At 53.1% G+C, this 26,784-nt stretch overlaps 1 protein-coding gene across 5 annotated transcripts in view; it reads right to left on the bottom strand.

Moving 5' to 3' along the window:
* Positions 1-26,784, bottom strand: part of pde10a (phosphodiesterase 10A) — a 628,597-nt gene that overhangs the window by 369,588 nt on the left and 232,225 nt on the right. Inside the window, exon 1 of one of the 5 annotated variants that reach the window (XM_038808750.1) lies at positions 2,968-3,060. The exons of 3 other annotated variants lie outside the window; for them this stretch is intronic. In XM_038808750.1, coding sequence (XP_038664678.1) covers positions 2,968-3,034 — 67 coding nt within the window. In that variant the 5' untranslated portion in view covers positions 3,035-3,060. Of the gene's footprint in view, positions 1-77; positions 247-2,967; positions 3,061-26,784 lie in introns of those variants that run through there. One more of the 5 variants, XM_038808739.1, reaches the window with a different exon arrangement.

Genomic DNA, 26,784 nt, shown 5'->3' with positions numbered 1-26,784 from the left:
TTGCTGCTCCCCCCCCCCAATATAAACCTATTGTTAATGAATGGATGTTATTGGCAATACAAAGCTGTTACTAACACCTCGTCGCGTTCTCGGAACGCGCATTCCTCTCATCCCTGATTTGTCGCCGCGATGCAAGGTCGACGATGAAAGGTTGGTGGTGTGAATCATAACCGCGGAGCGGTCACTGAGTAATGGTCCCGAAACACAGGAGAAAATTCTGCGGCCGACCCGGAACCAGCGCGGCTGCGGCAGCGGCCCGTTAGCACAATGAGGCGGCCCCCCCATCACAAACACAACCGCCAGCACGCAACAGCCCCCCCCCCCACCCCTGAGACCCCCCCCCCCCCCCCCCACACCCCGCCAACCCAACCCCGGGAGACCACCAACCCCGGGAGACCACCAACCCCGGGAGACCACCAACCCCAGGAGACCTCCTCCCCCCAAAACCCCAGGAGACCCCCCCTCCCCAACCCAAGGAGACCCCCTCCTACCACAATCCCCGAGACCCCCTCCTACCACAATCCCCGAGACCCCCTCTCCCAAGCCTTGACCCCCAACCCAAGGAGACCACATCCTCCCACCACCCCAGGTGACCCCCCGTCCCCAGGTACCCCCTCCCCCCCGACCCCAGGTGACCCCCTCCCCCCGACCCCAGTGACCCCCTCCCCCAGGTGACCCCCTCCCCAGGTGGCCTTCCCCACCCCACCCCAGGTGACCTCCCCCCAACCCACCCCAGGTGACCCCCCCAACCCACCCCAGGTGACCCCCTCCCCCTAACCCCAGGTGACCCCCTGCATCCAACGCCAGGTGACCCCCTCCCCCCGACCCCAGGTGACCCACCCTCCCCCGACCCCAGGTGACCCACCCTCCCCCGACCCCAGGTGACCCCCCCCTCCCCCGACCCCAGGTGACCCCCCTCCCCCGACCCCAGGTGACCCTTCCAACCCCAGGTGACCGCCTCCTCCAACCCCTGGTGACACCCTCCCCAACCCTAAGTGACCCCCAACCCCAGGTGACCCCTCCCCCCAGGTGACCCCCAACCACGACCCTCCCCCCCAAACCCCAGGTGACCCCTTCCCCCGCAACCGCCTCCCCCCAATCCCAGGTGTCCCCTCCCCCAAACCTCAAGTGACCCCCCAACCCGTGATCCTCCTCCCCCCACACCCAGCTGACCCCCCTTCCCCCCAGCTGACCCCCCCAAATCCAGGTGACCCCCCTCCCCCCAAATCCAGATGACCCCCCTCCCCCCAAATCCAGGTGACCCCCCTCCCCCCAAATCCAGGTGACCCCCTTCCCCAACCCCAGGTGACCCCCCACCCCCTGATCCCCTTCCTACCTTCCCTCACACTTTACTTTCCCCTTCCTACCCTGTGATATCCTTCCTACCCCCTGATCACCTTCCCCCCTACCCCCTTATCCCTGCCCTCCTTCCCCACCGGCTCCATCCCCCTCTCCCCCCCTACTCCATTTATCTCATAACTTCATTGCAATGTTAATGTAAGCCTACTGGCGACAATAATAGATTGTCTCTCTTCCTCGCCCCTCTCCAACTGGCCACACCGCACTCCATCCCTCAACTCCCCCGTTATCCCCCCACATCCCCTCCCCTTTCAACCCTTCCCTGTCTCCATTGCCTCCCCATACTCCACCGCTCTCCCTCTATTCCTTCCCTCCCTCTCCATCACTCCCTCCACCACAATCCTATCCCTCCACTGACTGATTTCCCTCTCTCCCCAATTCCCTCCCCCACATTTCGTCCTCACCCCCTCCCTCATTCTATCCTCCTCCCTCCATCCCTTCCTCTCTCACTATCTCCTTCCCTCTATCCTATCTCACACCGCCATTCTCTCTCCCTCTACCCTTCCCACCCCTTCCTCCCCTCTACCCTTCCCACCCCTTCCTCCCTCTACCCTTCCCACCCCTTCCTCCCCTCTACCCTTCCCACCCCTTCCTCCCCTCTACCCTTCCCACCCCTTCCTCCCCTCTACCCTTCCCACCCCTTCCTCCCCTCTACCCTTCCCACCCCTTCCTCCCCTCTACCCTTCCCACCCCTTCCTCCCCTCTACCCTTCCCACCCCTTCCTCCCCTCTACCCTTCCCACCCCTTCCTCCCCTCTACCCTTCCCACCCCTTCCTCCCCTCTACCCTTCCCACCCCTTCCTCCCCTCTACCCTTCCCACCCCTTCCTCCCCTCTACCCCTCCCACCCCTTCCTCCCCTCTACCCTTCCCACCCCTTCCTCCCCTCTACCCTTCCCACCCCTTCCTCCCCTCTACCCTTCCCACCCCTTCCTCCCCTCTACCCTTCCCACCCCTTCCTCCCCTCTACCCTTCCCACCCCTTCCTCCCCTCTACCCTTCCCACCCCTTCCTCCCCTCTACCCTTCCCACCCCTTCCTCCCCTCTACCCTTCCCACCCCTTCCTCCCCTTCCCACCCCTTCCTCCCCTCTACCCTTCCCACCCCTTCCTCCCCTCTACCCTTCCCACCCCTTCCTCCCCTCTACCCTTCCCACCCCTTCCTCCCCTCTACCCTTCCCACCCCTTCCTCCCCTCTACCCTTCCCACCCCTTCCTCCCCTCTACCCTTCCCACCCCTTCCTCCCCTCTACCCTTCCCACCCCTTCCTCCCCTCTACCCTTCCCACCCCTTCCTCCCCTCTACCCTTCCCACCCCTTCCTCCCCTCTACCCTTCCCACCCCTTCCTCCCCTCTACCCTTCCCCCCCCCTTCCTCCCCTCTACCCTTCCCACCCCTTCCTCCCCTCTACCCTTCCCACCCCTTCCTCCCCTCTACCCTTCCCACCCCTTCCTCATTCCTTCCCCCTCTCATGTCCATCACTCCTCCTGATGGCCAGCCCCTCCCATATCCTTCCCTGCCCCGATAACCTTCCCTTCTAATACCCTACGTTTCCCTTCTCCTGATGCCCCCTTCCCATTTTCTCCTCCGGGCGAGTGGTGGTTGAGTAAACCTACTGTGGTTGAGGAGGCAGGTGGCAAATCTCCGCAGGCAGCCCGGGGAGGACTCCGCTGTCTCCTCCATGTGTGCCCGCTGGCGGCCGGTTCCGGGGGGGGGGGGGGGGGGCTCCGTCCTCCGTCCTCCGTCCTCCGCTCCCCGCTCCGTTTCCCGCTCCTTTTAATCCTGAGGAGGCAGTTGATGCCGGAGATTGCTGCGGAGATTGCCGACTGCTGGAGTGGGAGAGAGCAGGGCGCTGCTGCTAGCGGCAGTGGGGATGCTGCTGTGGGAGGAGAAAGGTGGTGGAAGGGCGGGTCTGTTGCTGAGAGGCGGACACCATCCAGAGCCCGGGACTGGGGGAGGGGGCGGGGCATGGAGCAGTCTCGCTAGCCCGCCCGCCCTGTGCACAGGCTCTCACTTTGCTGTCAAATCCCTCCAAGTTCTAACTTGGTGCACCCTTTGCCCCGAGTGTTTTCTGAGCATTATGCCGTTCATCGTCTGCTGCTTTCTTTTATTTCTAAATGTTCTCAAAGTTCCTTGCAGCCAGCTTCAATCGCCGCAGCGAGTGTCCCCGCAGGAGGACCTCAGCGGCGGAGCCAACAGCATCGCTGCTCCTTATTGCAATAAATCATCACATCTCCAAAACGCGCGAAACGCAGCAGACATACACTTTTATGGGGGGTAAAAAATGGCCAATTTATAAATAAACGGCCCGGAACGAGGTGTTCATCCAATATCTGCCCGGCTTTTAAAGAGGCACTCGGTGAGATCGTGGTTTCTAACCTTGCAAAACAAACCTTTATCGGTCTTTTGCAAAACACGTTTTCTTCTGAATATGCTGCAGTGTGATCGGATCATGTACAGTACAGAATGCGGCAAACACATAGCGGTCAGGAAGTAAGGGGATGTCTAAGCTAAACTGCTCACTTCATTACAGAAGGTGAGGAGGGAGAATAAAGAAAACAGGTGTGTCTGGGGAGATATCGTGAATCATCAATCTACACTCCGCATATATTAGCAGAGAGCAGGCAGCCAGGCAGCCAACCTCGAGCTATGTTAGTCCATGTTGAATAAGCCCTCAAAGCTCTGCTGTGACAGGCAGGAAGCTTTTGTGTTCACATTAACATGCAATATGCCATTTTGAGTTTCGATGCACTGAAAATGTAAAGTTAATGATCCCATTTAATTCAAAATGTTACGAAGTTCAACACTTCAATTCTTTAAAATATGGACTCTCGTAATTTCATTTGATGTGCACAACCAACAGATGCAAGGATACTCGCGTGAGATTCAAATACACTATCTTAATCATGTCCTTTAATCCAACATTGATTTGCGTTTTCCACCCCAGATTTTTGCATCAACTTCCAAAAATGAATCCCAAAGGGTAACATGCAGTCATACTATCCTTTAATCTTGATTTTTAAAAAATAGATAATTGACATTAGGACATTGCATTATTAACACGGGTCTGTTATTGATGCATAGCGTGTGCAACAAACCGCGTTGTAATTCATTTGACTGACAGAAGAAACGCGGAGTCTGACTGTGTATGGTGTTGTGGGAGCAGCTATACAAGGGATTTCCTGCAGATGTGCCATTTACGTCTTGCTGACGTCTATTGGGCTCCACACAGTCTCTTACGGCTTTAACTGCCATTGGAGTCTATACCCTACCCAGTGGGAAAATAATAGACAAAGAGCCTCCGGAACAATAGGGTACAGTGTCTGTTATCAAAATATGTGAAAGTAAGCACATGTTGTTCTCAAACACTCAAATTTTAACTAAAGACAATCATTAATCATGCAAATAACAATCTTTATTAGTGTCACAAGAAAGCTTACATTAACATTGCATAATTTATATGAGATATAATTTATATAGGATATAAGGCACAAAAACAAGCCATTCGCCCATTTAGTCCATGCCAGTTTGATGCTTCACTGTAACCTCCTTCCATTTTTTCACGTCTAAATCCACAACCCTCACCCTCTCATTCCCTTCTCTCTCCATGTCCTTGTTCTGCTTCCCGTGATACTGTTCTTCAACGTGGTAGCGAGTTCCACATTCTCAACACTCCTCTGAATCCCTCACTGAATTTCTTGGTAACTATCCTATCTTGATAGTCAATATATGATGGCACAAAATTATCTAATTCTGATTTATTATTCTCGACGTCATGACGCGCAACATTCTAACCTGAACTCCAATCCAGGTAAAATCAATCTTTTAGAATGATGAATTCCGATTTTACCTCTAATTTCTTAAAATGATAACCACATGTAAAAAAAATGCAGTCTTCCATTATGACAATTCAGCAACTTGGGTCTGTTTAGCGGACTTGATAATGTCGAGTCTGAGAGAATAACAGAGAGGTCAATCCATGAGTTTATTCAACTGATATTTTAAATCTCTACCTATCTCTACCTCTCTGACAATCAGAACTAAACTGCCGCCTTAAATGGAAATAGGATATATATTTTACCTTACAATTTCACCATGGAGGCTGTTGAAACTGTTTACAAATGAATGCTTACCTCTCAACGGCACACATTTAGTGTTAAAGTGGAATTCAATATCAGGACATTAGTTATGAATACAGAATGTTTATCCAATGCATGGCTCTTCTCCCCCACCCATTAAAATAAAATGAAAACCACCTTTCAACTGCTCCATAACTGGAAGACTAATTCAGCACGATAGCTGAACGATCCCTAACTTTATTTCACACTATGTAAAACATCTGAGAAAAACAGCATTTGTTTATGGCTGAAGTAAATGGTTGGGGACAGGGTTTATACACGGGCACTGTGAAGTGCTGTGAAGTTACCAAACAAGCATGCAGCAATTGTCTTACAAAAACGAATTAACCACGTCTAGAAGTGGATCCGCTCAATGTTTGGATAGCGGGTCCAGGTGCAACAAGTAAATATCTTCATTTTGCTTTTATTTACGCAATGACTGAACCGATCAATTTCGCAATGCAGTTGGCGTTGTTGACAGGTCAACAAAATTAAAACGGATTATAGATGTTTTACATATTGTACTGAAAATAGTTTAAATATCTTCCAGCGCGTGGGCATTTTCCCTCTAATTATTTCGATCTGAGGTGCCTCTGAGGGTCTCTCTGAAGTTTGTTTAAGCTGTCAAAGAAAGAACAACAAAGTCAAGGCAAACTTGAAAGCTCCATTTTCCAACTAGATACTAACCATAATTCTGAGGCTGTATTTTAAATGTTCACCTGGAGTAAAAATCATTTTGTAAACGGCTTTTTTTCCCTGATGCAATCATGTGACAAAATTGTAAAATATATGTGGATCAATGGTGTCTTGGAGTCAATGTTTCAATGCAGGCAATGCAGTTTAAATTGCAACATCCCGCCCGCTTCCCACAGAGCCAAATTGCCGAGAATAAAACTGAATAAAGTTATTTCGTTTTACTTATTTTCGCCTTTTGTATGAATTATTAGGTGGAAGCACGCCTAACTTGTAGTTCAGTTTTGGTTCTGAATTCTTTTTCGGAGCCAAATGAAACAGATTCTGGGCTACAATCATCTGCTGCTCGGGATCAAATTTCCACGATAGTTTTGTTGGAAGGAAATGGGATGATAACTATTACAGATGGACCCTCATGTCTGAACATAGTAATGTGCCTCTTCATATAAAACCGTGGTGTCAAGTATCCAATAGAACTATTTGAAAAAAAAACCATATTTATAATCATAAGAAATAATGAATTAGCGAGGAAACGAAATTATTCATATGTTCAATAGTATATTTTGAAGAAAAAAACTTGCAATGGATATGGTATTTTCGTTTCCATTTCAACGACACCCTTATCGCAATCAGGGAAAAACACCGAATCTAGCAAATTCTTAAAGTGTAAACGTTCTGAACCCAATTAGTCAACCCAGACTTTCGGACCAATCTCCAGTTCGTTATTCTGACAACATACGTTCAACATGTTGGATTTAAATCACCATTAGAATTGGTTTGCATATATCAAGTTTAATATATCAAGGACGTCTGTATTATTATTAGACAGCAATAATCAAGTGAACAAAGTCGAGACAGTCGGAATTTTAGATCTACGACTTCAATCTTACATCTAAATCGCGAGAAGAAATCCCACGAGCAGGCAGAGGCAGGTTTTCAAATGGGCACAAAATGAACCCTAAAACCTCTCCCTAACCGCAACGGCTTTTTTCCTGGGAATCATTTTGGTGATCTTCAAAGAATCTGAGATGCAAGTAGATAAGAGTTGTTTTATTTCGCAAAGATGTTTGAAATTGTAAACTGGCTGATTAATCTAGTTATTCGAACACACACCCAATGGACCTAAAGTCAAAAAACTTTTTTAATAATGAATTTTGAAAAAATGCGCGAGATCAAAAAACTGCAGCTGAATGCGATAACAAGTTTTTCACACATAAGAAAAGAACGAGGAGCTCGAAGGAGTAGATAATTCAGCCCCTCCAGCCCGCTCCTCCATTCAATATGATCATAGCTGATATCCTCTCGACCTCAACTCCCCTTTCCCACGCATTCTCCACAACCCTTCAAACCATTACTGATTAAAAACCCTTCCATCTCCTTCTTAACTTTACTCAATGTCCTGGAATCAAACACACTCTGGGGTAGTGATTTCCACAGATTCACTTTGAGAAAAGTAATTTCTCCTCATCTCTGTTTTAAATCTGCTGCCCCTTATCCTAAACCAATGACCTCTGATTCTAGATTTCCCCACAAGAGGAAGCAGCCACTCCACCCCCACTTTGTCAATACCTGTTATCATCTCATATATCTCAATTAGATCTCCTCTCACAATTCTGAATGGGTGGCACAGTCCTTAGCACTGCTGCCTCACAGCACCAGGGTGCCGGGTTCAATTCCGTGCCTCAGGTGACTGTGTGAGTTTGCATGTTCTCCCTGTGTCTGCGTGGCTTTCCTCCGGGTGCTCATGTTTCCTTCCGCAGTCCAAAAATGTGCAGGTTAGGTGGATTGGCCATGCTAAAATTGCCCTCAGTGTCCAAAGGTTAGGTGGGGTTACTGGGTTACGGGGATAGAATGGAGGCATAGGGTGCTCTTTCAAAGGGCCGGTGCAGACCCGAAGGGCCAAATGGCCTCCTTCTGCACTGTAAATTCTATGAATCTAGAGAGCATAGGCCTAAAATGTTCAATCTCTCTTCAGGAGACAAACAGCCTGATAAACGTTATAACAAGCCTTGCTTTTGACAATGGCTTGTTGCTGTAAATTTGCCAGGTCCAGGATTATTACAGCAGCAGTTAGATATGGGGGGGGTGGGGGGGGGGGGGGGGGGGCGCAGAATTCTCTGCACCTGTAAAACCTGGTGAAGTGCAGTGCTTTTTATTTGTTGGTCACGTAAATAAGCTGGAATCACATTATTTGGGATTCCTGTCAGACTTGAGAGAAAGTGTCTGCATGGCCAGAACACAACTGTAATGTTGGAGCACTTAGTGTAACATTAGAGGAACCAATTTATCTATATGAAATGTATATCTATTAGCAGTGGTTAAGCTCGGAGAACTCCTGCTATTGTTCTCTTGGACGACACCTTAAACTGGGGCCCTGTCTGCTTTTTTAAGTGGATGTAAAAAAGTCCAATGACTCGATTCCAAAGAAGAGTAGTGGAGTTATCCTTTGTGTCATGAGCAATATTTATTCCTCAATTACCATCACAATAAAAGCAACTTATTCTGGTGATTATGACATTACCGTTCATGGGAACTCAGTGTGCAAATTAGCTACCACATTTCCTACAACAGTGATTACAATTCGATACAAGTACATCATTGGCTGATACACACTTTGGGACATCTGGAGGTTATGAACTGTACTATAGAAATGCAAGTCTTGTTTCTACTATCAGATGCGCTAATAGAGTGGGAGAGGATGAAATAAGTTAACATTTTAACAAAGAGACCCTGTAGGTTATTGTTGATGGTATGTTTCTATGGGGATCAAAGGATGTGGGCAAAGGCAGGATTAGGCTACTGAGTTGGATGATCAGACATGATCATAATGAATGGCAGAGCTGGCTGAAGGGCCGAATGGCCTCCTCTTGCTGCTATTTTCTATGTTTCTAAGACTGAAGCAGAGTTTCTGTTCAGAATGGTAAATAACAAATCCAATGTCAAACATCCAATTGGCCAAGCAATTAATTATTTCGGAACAGATATAAAAGAAAGGTTGCGCATGATTCAACCAAAACATTTGTAAGTCTCATTTTGGGGTGTTTCCCACCGACGTTTTTGGTGAGATCCAGACCAGTATTCACCCACACTTAGAACATGATTTAACGAGGGGGAAAAAAAGAGTCCCATTGTGGGCAAGTTTAGCGGAGTATTTCCAGCGCCTGCAATGCCGAGAATGATCCCACTATTAAAAGGGACTCTGTTCTTTTTTGGGGCATAGGCGAGGAAGGGCACACGAAGGCTGCACGTACCTCCATTTCCTGTACTGAGGAGCTCAACTCCCATTTTCTCAGGCCATTTTTTCGAGCCCCCCCCCCCCCCCCCCATTGCAAGCCCTCAACACCCCAATTTACAAATTAGGTGGTCCTCGAGCCCCCTTCACCCCACCTCATAAGCGCAGGGCATCCCTGGGCCTGGGTTTGAGCCCGATCCCAAGCACGGACAAGATACCACTTGGGCACCTTGGTACAACCCAGGATACCAGGCTGGCATTGTCAATGTGCCTGGGTGGCATCAGCAGTGCCAGGATAACACCCAGCCCAGAGGCCAACCCACCCGGGGCCTCCGATCACCTGGGAGACCCCCAAGTGGCATTCCACCTGGTCCATGTTTATGGACACCAGTGCTAAACGGCACCTGGCTGGGGTCTCCAAGGCTTCGATCCCATGCCTTGGGTAACTCTGGTATCGAAGTATTTATGTGAGGCTGACTACTTACTTGAATATGCAAATTTAGGTCCAGCCCATTGTGGGTGGGATTCAGATCCTGACGCCTGGTGAGATTCCGGTAGATCTTGCGAGGTGTAACAAGCCGGGTAAATCTCATGTGATGCCTCTTACGAGATTTAACGGTCATAATCTGAGTTGGGCACAGCACGGCTCCCTTAGTACTTTATTGGGGCCTTGGGGAGTTTCTCCCCAGTCTAGCCCACATTTGGAAAATGTTTCAGCAGTGGGCAGCTGAACTCATCAGCAAGACGAGCTGCTCAGAAATTGGGGGTCATTTTGAAAGGGTGCCCCGATCGCTAAGAAAACTTGAGGGTCCCCCCACATCCGCCACCCATGGGCATTGCCACTCCTACAGACACCCCTGCATACCCCCCTCCCTAAATGAGGACACCCTACTGTGGTTCGCTGAGGGTTCGCCTTTTCAGGCTCCCCATCTTCTTTTCACCCCCCCCCTTTCACCCCCAACGGTTATGAGGCCTGAGGCCCCTTCATATCCCCATTTCACCCCCCACACTTTCATTCACCCCTCACTCCCTCTTTCATGGGCATGACCCTCCTCAGGCACCAATCCTTGCCAGAGCCAGCCTGGCACCCAGGCAATGCCAGGGTGGAACTGTCAGGATGCCCAGAAGGAGCTGGCAGGATGCCAGGCTGGCAGCCATTATGACTGGTCCACATTTGTGTGGATGAGTACTAAGCAGCGCCCTGCCGAGGTCTCCCAGGTGGGGCCAGTGAATCTCTGGCCCTGCCAGAATCTGGCAAATGCATATTTAAATGAGCCAATATCTGGATCTTACCCAGCGAGAGCGAGATTCAGATCATGACGTCTTGTAAGACTCCGTGAGATGTATTCATTGTCGTATATCCCGCGAGATTCAACAGCCTCGTCCTGAGTTCGGCTCAATGCCCATTAGATGTAATGGGCCACTAAGGTATGCTTATTAACGGGAATAGTCAGAAATGCCGAGGTAAGAAGAATTGGGAGATAATTTCTCACCTTTAAGATGCCGTATAGGAGGGATAGAGGGATAAAGAAATGTTAGGGTAGAAATACCAGCAATCACTAAAAGTTGTGCCACAGGTTAGCAAAACCATTAAAAAGGCTAACGAGGACTTCCAGCGATGACCATGTTGTAGACAGTCACAAACCTGGTGGCTCCCAAGTGGGCAAGTGTATTTCAACCCGCACCCCGATTGGACGGCCGAACGCGCGCGAATTTTTTTTCAAACCCTACAGGAAGAGAGCGGCTCTATTTTAAACTATGTTTGGGGAGGGGGGGGGGAGGGGGTGAGTGAGGGAGGGGGAGGGGGTGAGTGAGGGAGGGGGGGGGGGTGAGTGAGAGGGGGGGGGGGGTGAGGGGAGGGGAGGGGGGGGGTGAGGGGAGGGGGGGAGTGAGAGGGGGGGGGGGAGTGAGAGGAGGGGGGCGGGTGAGTGAGAGGGGGGGGGGGGTGAGTGAGAGGGGGGGTGGGGGTGAGTGAGTGGGGGGGTGAGTGAGTGGTGGGGGGGTGGGTGATGTGAGTGGTGGGGGGGTGAGTGGTGGGGGGGTGAGTGGTTGGGGGGGAGAGAGTGGTGGGATGGGGACTGAGTCGTTGGGGGGGAGTGAGTGGTGCGTGTGGTGGGGGGGTGAGTGAGTGGTGGGGGGGTGAGTGAGTGGTGGGGGGGTGAGTGAGTGGTGGGGGGGTGAGTGGTGGTGGGGTGAGTGAGTGGTGGGGGATTGAGTGGTGGTGGGGGGGTGAGTGGTGGTGGGGGGTTGAGTGGTGGTGGGGGGGGAGTGAGTCGTGGTGTGGGGGAGTGAGTGGTGGGGTGGGGGGTGAATGGTGGGGTGGGGGGGTGAATGGTGGGGTGGGGGCGAGTGAGTGGTGGGGTGGGGGGGAGAGTGGTTGGGTGGGGGGGAGAGTGGTGGGGTGGGGGGGGTGAGTGGTGGTGTGGGGGGAGTGGGTGGTGGGGTGGGGGGGGTGAATGGTGGGGTGGGGGGGGTGAATGGTGGGGTGGGGGCGAGTGAGTGGTGGGGTGGGGGGGAGAGTGGTGGGGTGGGTGGGGTGAGTGGTGGTGTGGGGGGAGTGGGTGGTGGTGTGGGGGAGAGTGAGTGGTGGGGTGAGGGGGAGTGAGTGGTGGGGTGGGGGGAGTGAGTGGTGGGGTGAGGGTGTAAGTGGTGGGGTGGGGGGGAGTGAGTGGTGGGGTGGGGGGGAGTGAGTGGTGGGGTGGGGGGAGTGAGTGGTGGGTGGGGGGAGTGAGTGGTGGGGTGGGGGGGGAGTGAGTGGTGGGGTGGGGGGAGTGAGTGGTGGGGTGTGAGTGGAGTGAGTCGTGGGGGGGAGTGAGTGATGGGGGTGAGTGGTGGGGGGGTGAGTGGTGTGGGGGGTGAGTGGTGGTGGGGGGGTGAGTGAGTGAGTGGTGGGGTGGGGGTGAGTGAGTGGGGGGGGGTGAGTGAGTGGGGGGGTGAGTGAGTGGTGGGGGGGTGGGTGAGTGAGTGGTGGGGGGGTGAGTGAGTGGGGGGGTGAGTGAGTGGGGGGGTTGAGTGAGTGGTGGGGGAGTGAGTGGTTGGGGGGAGAGAGTGGTTGGGATGGGGACTGAGTGGTTGGGGGGGAGTGAGTGGTGGGTGTGGGGGGTGGGTGAGTGAGTGGTGGGGGGGTGGGTGAGTGAGTGGTGGGGGGTGAGTGTGGGGGGTATGAGTGAGTAGGGGGTATGAGTGAGTGGGGGGGTGAGTGAGTGGGGGAGTGAGTGAGTGGGGGGTGAGTGAGTGAGTGGGGGGTGAGTGAGTGGGGGGATGCGTGAGTGGGGGGATGCGTGAGTGTGGGGTGAGTGAGTGTGGGGTGAGTGAGTGGGGGGGAGTGAGTGGGGGGGAGTGTGAGTGGGGGGGAGTGTGAGTGGGGGGGAGTGTGAGTGGGGGGAGTGTGAGTGGGGGGGTGAGTGAGTGGGAGGGCGAGTGAGTGGGAGGGCGGGGGTGAGTGAGTGGGGGGGGAGTGAGTGGGGAGTGAGTGGTGGGGGTGTGAGTGAGTAGGGGGTGTGAGTGAGTGGGGGGGGTGAGTGAGTGGGGGGGTGAGTGAGTGGGGGGGTGAGTGAGTGAGTGGGAGGGGAGTGAGTGGGGGGAGTGAGTGGGGGGGAGTGAGTGGGGGGAGTGAGTGGGGGGTGAGTGAGTGGTGGGGGGAGTGAGTGGTGGTGGGGGGAGTGAGTGGTGGTGGGGGGGTTGAGTGGTGGTGGGGGGTGAGTGGTGGGGTGGGGGAGTGAGTCGTGGGGTGGGGGAGTGAGTGGTGGGGTGGGGGGTGAATGGTGGGGTGGGGGGTGAATGGTGGGGTGGGGGCGAGTGAGTGGTGGGGTGGGGGGAGAGTGGTGGGGTGGGGGGTGAGTGGTGGGGTGGGGGGGATGAGTGGTGGGGTGGGGGGAGTGAGTGGTGGGGTGGGGGAGAGTGAGTGGTGGGGTGAGGGGGAGTGAGTGGTGGGGTGGGGGGAGTGAGTGGTGGGGTGGGGGGGAGTGAGTGGTGGGGTGGGGGGGGAGTGAGTGATGGGGTGGGGGGAGTGAGTGGTGGGGTGGGGGGAGTGAGTGGTGGGGTGGGGGGGAGTGAGTGGTGGGGTGGGGAGAGTGAGTGGTGGGGTGTGAGTGGAGTGAGTGGTGGGGGGAGTGAGTGGTGGGGGGAGTGAGTGGTGGGGGGTGAGTGGTGGGGGGGTGAGTGGTGGGGGGGTGAGTGGTGGGGGGGTGAGTGGTGGGGGGGTGAGTGGTGGTGGGGGGTGAGTGAGTGGTGGGGTGGGGGGGAGTGAGTGGTGGGGTGGGGGGGAGTGAGTGGTGGGGTGGGGGGAGTGAGTGGTGGGGTGAGGGGGAGTGAGTGGTGGGGTGGGGGGAGTGAGTGGTGGGGTGGGGGGAGTGAGTGGTGGGGTGTGAGTGGAGTGAGTGGTGGGGGGAGTGAGTGATGGGAGGTGAGTGGGGGGGGTGAGTGATGGGGTGAGTGGTGGGGTGGTGAGTGGTGGGTGGGTGAGTGGTTTGGGGGGTGAGTGGTGGTGGGGGGGGTGAGTGAGTGGTGGGGGGGTGAGTGAGTGGTGGGGGGTGAGTGAGTGGTGGTGGGGTGAGTGAGTGGTGGGGGAGTGATTGGGGGGGGGGGGGGGGGAAGCAGCTCCAAGCGGATAGCAAGGGCTTGAAGAGAGCTGTCGAAGGTGCAATGGCAGCAGGTTTGGAGTCGCCGCTTCAACAGCAGTCGAGCAGCCGAGGGCGATGGTGGTACGCCTGCACCATTTCCTGAACAAGGAGAAAATCCTGAGATGGGCCAGACAGACAAAGAAGAGTACATGGGAGGGAGCGTGACTTGAGTCTACCCTGATTGGGGCACGGAACTGACTAAGTTTTTGTCTGGATTCAGTAGGGTCAAGGCGACCCTGCATTAAGAAGGCGTGAAATCCGGGATTCTGTATTCGGCTCGTTTATGGTCATGTTTCGGAATCGGAAGCATTATATGGACACTCCAGAGGAAGCAAGCAAGATTGTACGTTACCAGGGGATCTTGAGTTTGTAAATATGTTTGACTGGGTTTGAATTATATTGTTGATATTGTTGATAGTTTGGTTGTTGTTTATTTGTGTTTCTTTGTTTTTCCCTTTCTCTATTGTTCTTCTCCCTGTTTTCTTTTTATTGATGGGAGTCATGTGTTCTCAGTTTGAGGGCGATGCGGAGGGTGGGACAGTGATGATGGATCAGGTATGGGAGATGTGACAGGGCCAGGGAAGGTGAGGGCCCTTTGTGGGGACCACAATACTGGCAGGAAAGCTAGCCCATTCACTCGATTGGTGACTTGGGATTTGTGGGGACTAAATTGACCTGTTAAGAGGTTGTACATCTTCCCGCATTTGAAGAATCTAGAGGCGGACTTGATATTCCTACTGGAAACTCACTTGAAAATGGCAAACCAGACAAGACTAAAGAAGGGCTGGGTGGGTCAGGTTTTCCATTCGGGGCTTGACATGAAGAAGAGAGGGGTGACTGTGTTGATCAGCAAGAAGGTGGTTTTCACAGCGAGAAAGATCGTGACCCATCCTGGTGGCAGATTCGTGGTGGTGAGTGGGTGGTATGAGGGTTCCCTGGTGGTGGTACTGGGCAACATCTACGCCCCAAACTGGGATGATGTGGTTTTCATGAGGTGGGTTCTGGTGTTGATCCCAGATTTGGATACTCACATATTGATTGTCGGGGTGGACTTTAACACAGTGCTAGACTGGGAGCTGTCGCGGTCTATGCAGCTTATGGGGAGCGTGGATCTGTGCCGCTTTGAGAGACCTAGGTCAAGAGAGTTTTCCTTCCTTTCCCATGTCCACAAGAGCTATTCCTGGATAGACTTTTTTTTGTTTTGGATGAAACATTATGGCACAAGTGCCTGGGATGGAGTACGCGGTGTCTGATTACGCACCACACTGGGTGGATAGTGAAGGTGACGCCTAAAGGCCCCAGTGGAGGATGGACATAAGGTCTTCTTTCAGGTAAAGGGATTTACAAAAGGATGTAGGGGGCTATTTGCAATTATGTGGACCAGAATGATATGGGTGAGGTTTCTGCCAGTGTGGTGTGGGAGGCACTGAAGGTTGTTATTCAGGGAGAGCTCATTTCAATCTGTGTGCGCAGGCTGAGGATGGAGTGAGCAGACCAGTTAAGGTTGATGGAAGCAATTTTGGAAGCTGATCGTAAATATTGGAATCACCTGAGGAGGTGCGACTGAAGGGTTGACAGAGACTCCAGATAGAGTTTAAACTGATTTCTTCCAAAAAAGTGATGAGACAATTGCATAAAGCTATAGAATTGGTGTATGAGTGTAGGGGAAGGCCAGTAGGATGCTTGCTCACCAATTGAGGAAAGAGGCAGCAGTGAGGGACATAAGTAGGCCGAGGGAGAGGTGCAGGCGGTAACAAATCAGGAGGGGGGGGGTCAATGGAATTTTTGAGTTTTTATCAGAGATTATATCAGTCGGAATCTCCATCGGGGACAAGGTGAGTTGACACTTTTTGGATGGGTTAGAGTTTCCGAGGGTAGAACAGGCAAGGGCAAGGGGTTGAGGGCCCCAATAGGTTTACAGGAGGTGATGGAGTGTGTGGTCGATGCAGTCCGGGAATGCCCCAGACCCAGATGGATTTCCCAGCCAAATTCTCCCTTGTTGGTGCAGATGTACAATGAAGCACTGAGGAAGGATGTGCTCACCACCACACCCCCCGCCCCCCACTGCATGCTGTCACAAACACCAATCTCACTTATCCAAAAGAAGGACAAAGACCTGGAACAATGTGGATGTTATGTTACTGGCCGATCTCACTTCTGAATGTGGATGCAAAACTCCTGGCAAACATTTTCGGTACACGAATCGGAGGGTTTGTGCCGAGTGTGGTTGGAGAAGACCAGACTGGGTTCATTAAGGGTATGCTACTAATGACTAATATACAGAGGCTATTGGATGTAATTATGATGTCTACAGGAGGGAGGGGGATGGAAGTGGTGGTGTCAATGGAGGCCGAGCAGGCGTTTGACTGAGTGGAATGGGCGCACTTGTTTGATATACTGGAATGGTTTGGGTTTCGTCAGGGGTTTGTGGACTGGGTTTGATTATTGTACAAGGTCCTGAAGGCAAGAATTCTGATGAATGGCGTTAACTCTAAGTTAACCTTATAATTGGAATATTGGGGGCAATTCAATGGAATATTTCAATCTGGCATTAATATGAAGGGGAAAGTTTAGAAGAGGCTATTACATTGATAACCTTATAGATAAGGTTATAAGATAACCTTATAGCCTGACCTTGGATTTGTCGACGGTAATGCGGTGCGTTCCCCAAAAGTAAAAACTACCCTATAGTTCCTCTTAGAATACAGAAAAGGCTTCAAACGGTAACTCTGTCGCCGCTGGCGCGGGGCCCCCTTAAGGTGCGGGGCCCAATTTGATTAAATTGGTCAAATAGGCTTAAAACCGGCCCTGTATGCGTGGCATGTAGCATTTGGGAGTTATTGCCGAGCATGCCAATCAGACCGTGATGCCTGGACATGACAGGAAGTAACACCATGGACACAGCATTCAAAATCTGAACACCCAGGGGCTGGGTCACATCCCCGGGGACATTACCGTAGCCGGAGTGTGGGTAAGTACACCAGGAAGGGGACCTGCACGTGGTCCAGGTAACATTATGTGTGGGTGTCTGGGGTGCAAGGTGTGAGGTTAGGTCAGCAGAGGCCCTTGCTACAGCTGAGAGTGCGTGGGCAGCGCATGCCCAGATGGAGGGGGGTGGAGGGGGGGGGGGCAGTGCAGTGGGGGGACTGAAGGATCCTGGGGTGGAAGACTTTGCTGGTTGTCAGTTGTGGTAGTCACTACTGTTGTATTAAATTGTATATACTGCACTGCATACGAGGGTATTACGGTAAGGCCCCTCTAGTACAGGTACGGGGGTAGATCCCTGCCTGCTGGCTCCGCCCAGTAGGTGGAGTATAAATGTGTGGGCTCTCCGAACTGCAGCCATTTCGGAAGCAGCTGTAGGAGGCCACACATCTCTGTGTAATAAAGCCTCGATTCCTCTCTACTCTTGTCTCGTCGTAATTGATAGTGCATCAATTTATTACACAGAGATTTTAAAACGATGGATCTCCGCATCAAGCCTAATCGCCTGCAGCTGCACCCTCAAGCAGACAACGCCAAGTCAGCCTTCGCACATTGTCTGAGGTCCAGCGGCTGCTACGGGAAGATATTATCGAGGCCAGAACAGCCCCTGGAGAGCCCAAGTGGTAGTGGTAAAAACTGCGGAGAAAAACAGGATGGTCGTTGACTACAGTCAGACCATCAATCGGTACATGCAGCTCGACGCGTACCCCCTCCCTCGTATATCTTATCTGGTCAATCAGATTGCACAGTACCGGGTCTTCTCGACAGTAGACCTGAAATCTGCCTACCACCAGCTCCCCATTCGCAATTTGAAGCAGATGGCCGCCTTTACCACTTCCTCAGGGTTCCCCTTGACGTCACCAACGGGGTCTCTGTTTTCCAACGGGAGATGGACCGAATGGTTGACTGGTACGGACTGCGGGCCACTTTCCCGTACCAGACAACGTCACCATCTGCGGCCCCAACCAGCAGGACCACGGCGCTAACCTTTCCAAATTTCAACACACAGCCAAACTCCTTAACCTAACCTACATCAAGGAGAAGTATGTGTTCAGCACGGACCGATTAGTCATCCTTGGCTATGTGGTCCAGAACAGAGACCTAGGGCCCGACCCTGATCGCATGCGCCCCCTCATGGAATTCCCCCTCCCCCACCCCAAGGCCCTCAAACAATGCCTGGGGTTCTTTTCGTACTACGCCCAGTGGTCCCGAACTATGCCCACAAGGCCCGCCCACTCATTCAATCCACCATTTTCCCACTGACGGCCGAGGCTCACCAGGCCTTCAACCGTATCAAGGCCAACATCGCCAAGGCCGCGATGCACGCGGTCGATGAGACACTCCCCATTCAAGTCGAGAGGGATGCTTCAGACATCGCTCTGGCTGCCACCCTCAACCAGGCAGGCAGGCTCGTGTCATTCTTTTCCCGCACCTTCCATACCTCCGAAATTCAACACTCTTTCGACGAAAAGGAGGCCCAGGCCATCGTAGAAGCTGTGTGACATTGGAGGTATTACCTGGCCGGCAGGAGATTCACTCTCCTCACTGACCAACGGTCGGTTGCCTTCATGTTTAACAACACACAGCGGGGTAGGATCAAAAACGATAAGATCTTGAGGTGGAGGATCGAGCTCTCCACTTACAATTACGAGATTTTCTATCGCCCCGGTAATCTCAACAATCCCCCCGATGCCCTATCCCGAGGTACATTTGCCAGCGGACAAGTAGACCGACTCCGCACCCTGCACGACGATCTCTGTCACCCAGGGGTCACCCGCTTTAATCACTCCATAAAGGCCCGCAATCTGCCCAACTCCATCAAGGAGGTCAGGGCTATCACCAGAGACTGCCAGGTCTGCGCGGAGTGTAAACCGCACTTCTACCGGCCAGACCGTGTGCACCTGGTGAAGGCCTCCCGTCCCTTTGAGCGCCTCAGCGTGGACTTCAAAGGGCCCCTCCCCTCCACTGACCACAACACGTATTTCCTCAATGTGGTTGACGAGTACCCAAGATTCCCCTTTGCCATCTCTTGCCCCGACATGACGTCTTCCACCGTCATCAAATCCCTTAACACCATCTTCGTTCTGTTCGGCTTCCCTGCCTATGTCCACAGCGACCAGGGATCCTCATTCATGAGCGATGAGCTGCGCCAGTACCTGCTCAACAGGGGCCTCGAGCAGGACGACCAGCTACAACCCCCGGGGAAACGGGCAGATGGAGCGGGAGAATGGGATGGTCTGGAAGGCCGTCCAGCTGGCCCTACGGTCCAGGAACCTCCCGGCTTCCCGCTGGCAGGAGGTCCTCCCCGACGCCCTTGACTCCATTCAGTCACTCCTGTGTACTGCGACTAACGAAACCCGCCATGAACGTCTCTTTGCCTTCCCCAGGAAGTCCACCTCCGGGGTTTCGCTCCCAACATGGCTGGCAGCTCCAGGACCCGTTCTCCTCCGTAACCACATGCGGCTACACAGGACGGACCCAGCAAGGGTACAGCTACTCCACGCGAACCCACAGTACGCCTACGTAGCGTACCCCGATGGCCACCAAGACACAGTCTCCCTTCGGGATCTGGCACCAGCTGGGTCCCCGCACACCCCCCCCCCCTCTGCCCCGGCACCATCCTCCCTTCCCCTGGCGCATCCCGCTGCAGCCCCCGCTCCAGGATGATCCGTCTTCCCCTTGGTCCCACCCGGGGATGAAGAGGATGTCAACACGCTCCCGGAGTCACCAACGACCGGATCAACGCCTGACTCGCCACCAGCACTGCGCCGCTCTCAACGACGGATCAAGGCGCCCGATCGTCTAAATTTGTAACCGTCTCTGAAATTTTAATGACAACCTGTATGTAAATAGTTTTCCACCACCCCCGCTGGACTCATTTCTAACAGGGGGTGAATGTGGTAGTCACCGCTGTTGTATTATATTGTATATACTGCACTGCATACGAGGGTATTATGGTAAGGCCCCTGTACTACAGGCACGGGGGTAGATCCCTGCCTGCTGGCTCCGCCCAGTAGGTGGAGTATAAATGTGTGGACTCTCCGAACTGCAGCCATTTCGGAGCAGCTGTAGGAGGCCACACATCTCTGTGTAATAAAGCCTCGATTACTCTCTACTCTTGTCTCATCGTAATTGATAGTGCATCAATCTCACACCCTCTCCTGATTTCTTACAGATATTGTACGGTATGGACGGTATTTTGGATCCAGCGGAACTTGCTCTAGTGGTGCTGCTGGCAGGCTGGGTGACCAGACACCAGAGACGGTGGTGGCAGCAGCAGCCCAACAAACCAGAGAGGGGCCCAGAGGGGGAGGCCCGTGATGGCTTCGGGTGTACTGAGCAGATGACAGACAGGCAGCGAACGATATAAACTTTGACATGGACTGAACCCAATAAGGTGCCCGGGCAGCAGGATTCTCCGCCATTGACGGGATGCCCCACGTCAAGGCTAATAGATTGCATGCATGTCACCTTGCGCTGTCGTGCCCAACATCAACAGGAAGGGGTTCCACTCCCTGAACATCCAGCTCGTGTGCTACCACCAGATGCCAATCATGCATGTGTGTGTGTGCTTCCCAGTGAGTGTGCATGACAGCTCATTTCTGCAGCAGTTGGACATCCCTGGCCTCTTTGAGGAACATCCCAGGATGGCCAGTTGCGTCTTGGGGGCTATGGGGTACCTGCTGAGGATGTGGCTAATGATTCCAGTACGGAGGCCGGTGACCAATGTGAAGACCTGGTACAACGAGGCCCATGTAGCCACCCAGGCTGTCATTGAGTGGTGCATCGGACTCCTCAAAATGCAATTCCGACGCCTGGACCACTCTGGTGGTGCACTCCAGTACATCCCCCAGAGGGTCGCCTGCTTTGTGGTGGTCTGCTGTGTCTTCCACAACCTGGTACAGCAGCGTGGTGATGTGCTGGGGGTGGAGGAGGAGGAATATGTGGCCATGTCCGAGGAGGACGAGGATGAGGAGGCGCTGGACCAGGAGGTGCTGGAGGACAAGCCCAGAGGGGACCCACACGAACAGCCAGAGAATGGAGTACAGGCAGCAGCGGCAAGTTTCCGGCAACCCGGAGGGCCAGGGAGGTCCCCATCTTGGCCCTCTTCACATAGAATGTGGCCTCGTCCATCATTCCCACTCACCCAACCACCCCTTCCCTCCACCCTCCCCATCCCTCTGCACCCCCTCTTCAGCATCATCACCCCCCCTCCCCCCCTATTTCCCATCCTCCCAGCATCTGTATAATGTCAATCCAGGGTGCGGGGACTGTGTCGGCACTGTCAGCAGGCAGCGCATGATGTTTTCATGTATGGAACGATCTTCCTGAACTGTACGCAGAACAATACTTTTCATTGTACCTCGGTACTCGTGCCAATAAATCTAAATCTAAATGATAAACAGCAGAGAGCCAAACGCTGGTACTCCTCAATCGATGCCATAGTCTGCTGAGTGGTCGCACACACTCGTCACCTGCACGTCTTATGCTGGGAAGGAGGGGGGCGCAGGGGTCTAGGACCCCCATGTCTGGGGAAATAGGACATGGGATTGGTGCTCGGCCCGCATAGCAGAAGAACGTGCCAGCGATGTCATACTGGTCGAGGATCCCGGCCCACTTGCTGGCGGCACATGCCCCGCCGTGCTACCCAGTACCAGGTGCTGAGTGTGAGATGTTGTGTTGTCAGAGGGGTGGAACTCGGGGGAGTTGGTGGTCTCTGTTGCCATTCCGTAGGATGGGTCCGGGTTGGCACCCAGCACTCCCTCCTCCCGGACGGTGCCCAAAGGGCCCTGGGTTCACCTCGGGATGGGGGGGGGGGGGCAGCTGGTTCAAGCCTCGGCTGCCCTGGCGGCTCCACAATGTCTGCAGCATCATAGATAATAGAAAAATACAGCACAGAACAGGCCCTTCGGCCCACGATGTTGTGCCGAACCTTTGTCCTAGATTAATCATAGATTATCATAGAATTTACAGTGCAGAAGGAGGCCATTCGACCCATTGAGTCTGCACCGGCTCCTGGAAAGGGCACCCTACCCAAGGTCAACACCTCCACCCTATCTCCATAACCCAGTAACCCCACCCAACACTAAGGGCAATTTATCATGACCAATCCACCTAACCTGCACATCTTTGGACTGTGGGAGGAAACCGGAGCACCCGGAGGAAACCCACGCACACACGGGGAGGATGTGCAGACTCCGCACAGACAGTGACCCAAGCCGGAATAGAACCTGGGACCCTGGAGCTGTGAAGCAATTGTGCTATCCACAATGCTACCATGCTGCCCTTAAGAGCAAATTAATCTACACTCCATCATTCTACCGTAATCCATGTAACTATCCAATAGCCGCTTGAAGGTCCCTAATGTTTCCGACTCAACTACTTCCACAGGCAGTGCATTCCATCCCCCACTACTCTCTGGGTAAAGAACCTACCTCTGACATCCCCCCTATGTCTTCCACCACTCACCTTAAATTTATGTCCCCTTGTAATGGTTTGTTCCACCCGGGGAAAAAAATCTTTGACTGTCTACTCTATCTATTCCCCTGATCATCTTATAAACCTCTATCAAGTCGCCCCTCATCCTTCTCCGTTCTAATGAGAAAAGGCCTAGCACCCTCAACCTTTCTTAGTAAGACCTACTCTCCATTCCAGGTTACTTCCTGGTAAATCTCCTTTGCACCTTTTCCAAAGCTTCCACATCCTTCCTAAAATGAGGTGACCAGAACTGCACACAGTACTCCAAATGTGGCCTTACCAAGGTTTTGTACAGCTGCATCATCACCTCACGGCTCTTAAATTCAATCCCTCTGCTTATGAACGCTAGCACACTATAGGCCTTCTTCACAGCTCTATCTTTCAAAGATCTATGAACATAGACCCCAAGATCTCTCTGCTCCTCCACATTATCCAGAACCCTACCGTTAACCCTGTATTCCGCATTCATATTTGTCCTTCCAAAATGGACAAACTCATCACTTTTCAGGGTTAAACTCCAGCTGCCACTTCTCAGCCCAGCTCTGCATCCTATCTATGTCTCTTTGCAGCCGGCAACAGCCCTCCTCACAATCCACAACTCCACCAATCTTCGTATCGTCTGAAAATTTACTGACCCACCCTTCAACTCCCTCATCCAAGTCATTAATGAAAATCACAGACAGCAGAGGACCCAGAACTGATCCCTGCGGTACGCCACTGGTAACTGGGCGCCAGGCTGAATATTTGCCATCCACCACGACTTCTATCGGTTAGCCAGTTTGTTATCCAACTGGCCAAATTTCCCACTATCCCATGTCTCCTTACTTTCTGCACAAGCCTACAATGGGGAAACTTATCAAATGCCTTACTAAAATCCATGTACGCTACATCCACTGCTTTACCTTCATCCACATGCTTGGTCACCTCCTCAAAGAATTCAATAAGACTTGTAAGGCAAGACCTACCCCTCACAAATCCGTGCTGACTATCCCTAATCAAGCAGTATCTTTCCAGATGCTCAGAAAGCCTACCCCTCAGTATCCTTTCCATTACTTTGCCTACCACCGAAGTAAGACTAACTGACCTTCAATTTATGTCTAAATCCTCGGCGATGCTCCTCAGTGACAGGAATATCCTCTACAGCGCCTCAGCAATACCCACCTGTGACTGGGGCAAGATCTGCAATGCATCGCTATTCCCATCTGAGACTGTGACATGCCCCCAGGGCCTCATCAAGGTCAGCCTGGTACTGGGTCACGTCTCCCAATGAATCATACATTCTACTGAGGCTCTCTGCCATGGCCATTACCGACTGTGCCAAATCTTGGACACCTCCACTAATGCTGCTGATGTCATGCACCGGCTCTCCACTGTGGTCGCCACTCTTGCAGTCTTGGCCTCAGTACCACGCATTGATGGCGCCGTCTCCTGCGCCCGTAGCCTCTGGGTCTCCTCCAATCGGCTAAGCACCTTCTGGAGGATCGCTAACATCCCCCTCTGAATATATTATAGTCGCACCCTTTCTTCTGTATCAATTCCGAGTAAACCTGTTCCAGAGGCTCAGCATCAGGCTGGGACCCAACCAGGTCCTGGGATCCAGCAGACCTCCGACTGCTGTCTCGCCTGGTCGGTCCTGACTCCACCTGTTGTGCATCTGCAACTGTGTGGTGCTCACCGGAATGTGCCCCAGATGCCTGACCATTACCATTGCTCACTGATGTGTGTTTCTCTGCGCTGGTGGAGGATAGGATGACAGCTTTGCCACCTCTGTGGTGGCATCCTCGAAGCCCTCTGGGGTGTTCTCACAGGAGGCTGGGGAAGGGAGAGGGTAAACTCATGCTGCAAATCACGGTTCCCCAGCTGATTCATCTCGGACCACGCTCCCCACCCCCTGCTGACAAGTGACAGCAGCACTTAAACCGCTCCTGCACGGTCAATTCCACTGCGCTCACAGCCATGCCGCCATGGAGGCCAGCCATAAGCTGGAAGTCCTGCGGGAGAATGGACATGTGGTCAGTGGGAGGGATGAGTCAGTCTTATCACTTTTGACCTATCACTTTTGATAGGTCATCTGGGTGGCAGCCGGTGGATCCTCACCTCTGCGATGGTGCTGAACTCCATGTTGGTGACCGATCTTTCCTCAGGCACCCTCCGTAACCAGGGCCCGTTCCTCATTACGGGTGAGGACTCTGATGTCTATAACCCCGCCGCCTGTGTCGGCCCTCACTCATCAGTTGTGGGCCAAATTCTCCTGCGCGAACACAGAGCAGTTATCATCGACTGCATGCATGCCGCGGGAGGGGGGTGTCTTGGGGAGATGCGCCGTATGGGGAAGGGATCGGGGTCCGGTGCGAACTCACCCGAGCGGCTCGGTAGACGTTGTTGCCTTTCTTGCAGCTGATGGCCACTGCCACTTCCCCCCAAATGGTGGTGTCTGCCCTGTGGCTGACCCTTCATAATTCTTGGGGAATCAGGGCATCGGTCTGGTCTCCACCGTGCCTAAATATCATCCTAGGTTGGCATCACCAAAGTGTGGGGGGGGGGGGGGGGGCACGGGGGGATCTGGCCCAGCGGATTGCCCCCACGGTGGCCTGGCCCGCGATCGGAGTCCACTGATTCGTGGGCGGGCCTGTGCCGTGGGGACACTCTATTCCTCCGCGCCGGCTGATGTAACAGTCCGTGATGGCCGGCGCAGAGATGAACCCCCACTGCGCATGTGCTGGGCTGACATCAGCACACGCTGGCTCTCCCGTGCATGCGTCAACTCGCCGGTGGAGGCCCTTCGGCGCCGGTTGGCCTGGTGCCAAGCCCCTTCTGCGCCGGCCGGCGCGGCGCAAACCACTCCACGCTGGCCTAGCCCCTGAAGGCGCGGAGGATTCCGCACCTTCGGAAGGACCACTCCTTCGCGCCGGAGTTGCCCGCCCCACCGGTTTCCGAAGAATCCCGCCCGAGATCTCCTTTCAAGATCTTGGGCTGGATTCTCCGTCCCGCCACGCCAGATTTCTGGTTCAGCACGCCGGCGGGATGCTCCGTTTCATCGGCTGGTCAATAGGGTTTCCCATTGTGGGGCAGCCCCACGCCGTCAGGAAACCCCTGGGCTGCCGACAAAACGGAGCATCCCGAGGGCGGAGAATCCAGCCCCTTTTCATTAAGGTTGAAAGTCTTAAATTTCTGTAATCTCTCTTCACAATTCCATTATCTACAATTAGAGTTTAATCTTGTAGGTTGTCTCCATACTCTCTCAAGAGCATGTCTGTCTCCTTTGCACTTTGCTGATCAGAAATAAATGCAAACAACATAAATGTCATGAAAAAAGAAAATGGCTCACTGTAACGTCATCAGATGCAATCAATACATACGGGTGTAAAATTTGTCTCCAAGTGCATGATAGATCCCTGAATGCGGAATATTTGGCTAATGGTAAAATTCTTGGTAGTGTGGATGAGCAGAGGGATCTCGGTGTCCATGTACATAGATCCCTGAAAGTTGCCACCCAGGTTGATAGGGTTAGTGAAGAAGGCCTATGGTGTGATGGCCTTTATTGGTAGAGGGATTGAGTTCCGGAGCCATGAGGTCATGTTGCAGTTGTACAAAACTCTAGTACGGCCGCATTTGGAGTATTGCGTACAGTTCTGGTCGCCTCATTATAGGAAGGACGTGGAAGCTTTGGAACGGGTGCAGAGGAGATTTACCAGGATGTTGCCTGGTATGGAGGGAAAATCTTATGAGGAAAGGCTGATGGACTTGAGGTTGTTTTCGTTAGAGAGAAGAAGGTTAAGAGGTGGCTTAATAGAGGCATACAAAATGATCAGAGGGTTAGATAGATAGAGGGTTGGACAGCGAGAGCCTTCTCCCGCGGATGGAGGTGGCTAGCACGAGGGGACACAGCCTTAAATTGAGGGGTAATAGATATAGGACAGAGGTCAGAGGTGGGTTTTTTACGCAAAGAGTGGTGAGGCCGTGGAATGCCCTACCTGCAACAGTAGTGAACACGCCAACATTGAGGGCATTTAAAAATTTATTGGATAAGCATATGGATGATAAGGGCATAATGTAGGTTAGATGGCCTTTAGTTTTTTTTCCATGTCGGTGCAACATCGTGGGCCGAAGGGCCTGTACTGCGCTGTATCGTTCTATGTTCTATGTTCTAGAAGCCAACAGATGTTCTTAGTCAGGCTTGTAATGCCTCTAGCTGCATCCAGTGTGGCTTGTGCACCACCCTATGTTGGGAAAGGCTTTCCTACAAGTGTTGCAAAACTTAGAACTTGTGCATTCAAGACGTCAAACAGCTCTCTCCCATGTCTG

This window comes from Scyliorhinus canicula, chromosome 1 (genome assembly GCF_902713615.1).
Source record: "Scyliorhinus canicula chromosome 1, sScyCan1.1, whole genome shotgun sequence".
NCBI lineage: Eukaryota > Metazoa > Chordata > Chondrichthyes > Carcharhiniformes > Scyliorhinidae > Scyliorhinus > Scyliorhinus canicula.
This window is presented reverse-complemented; position numbering and strand designations above follow the sequence as displayed.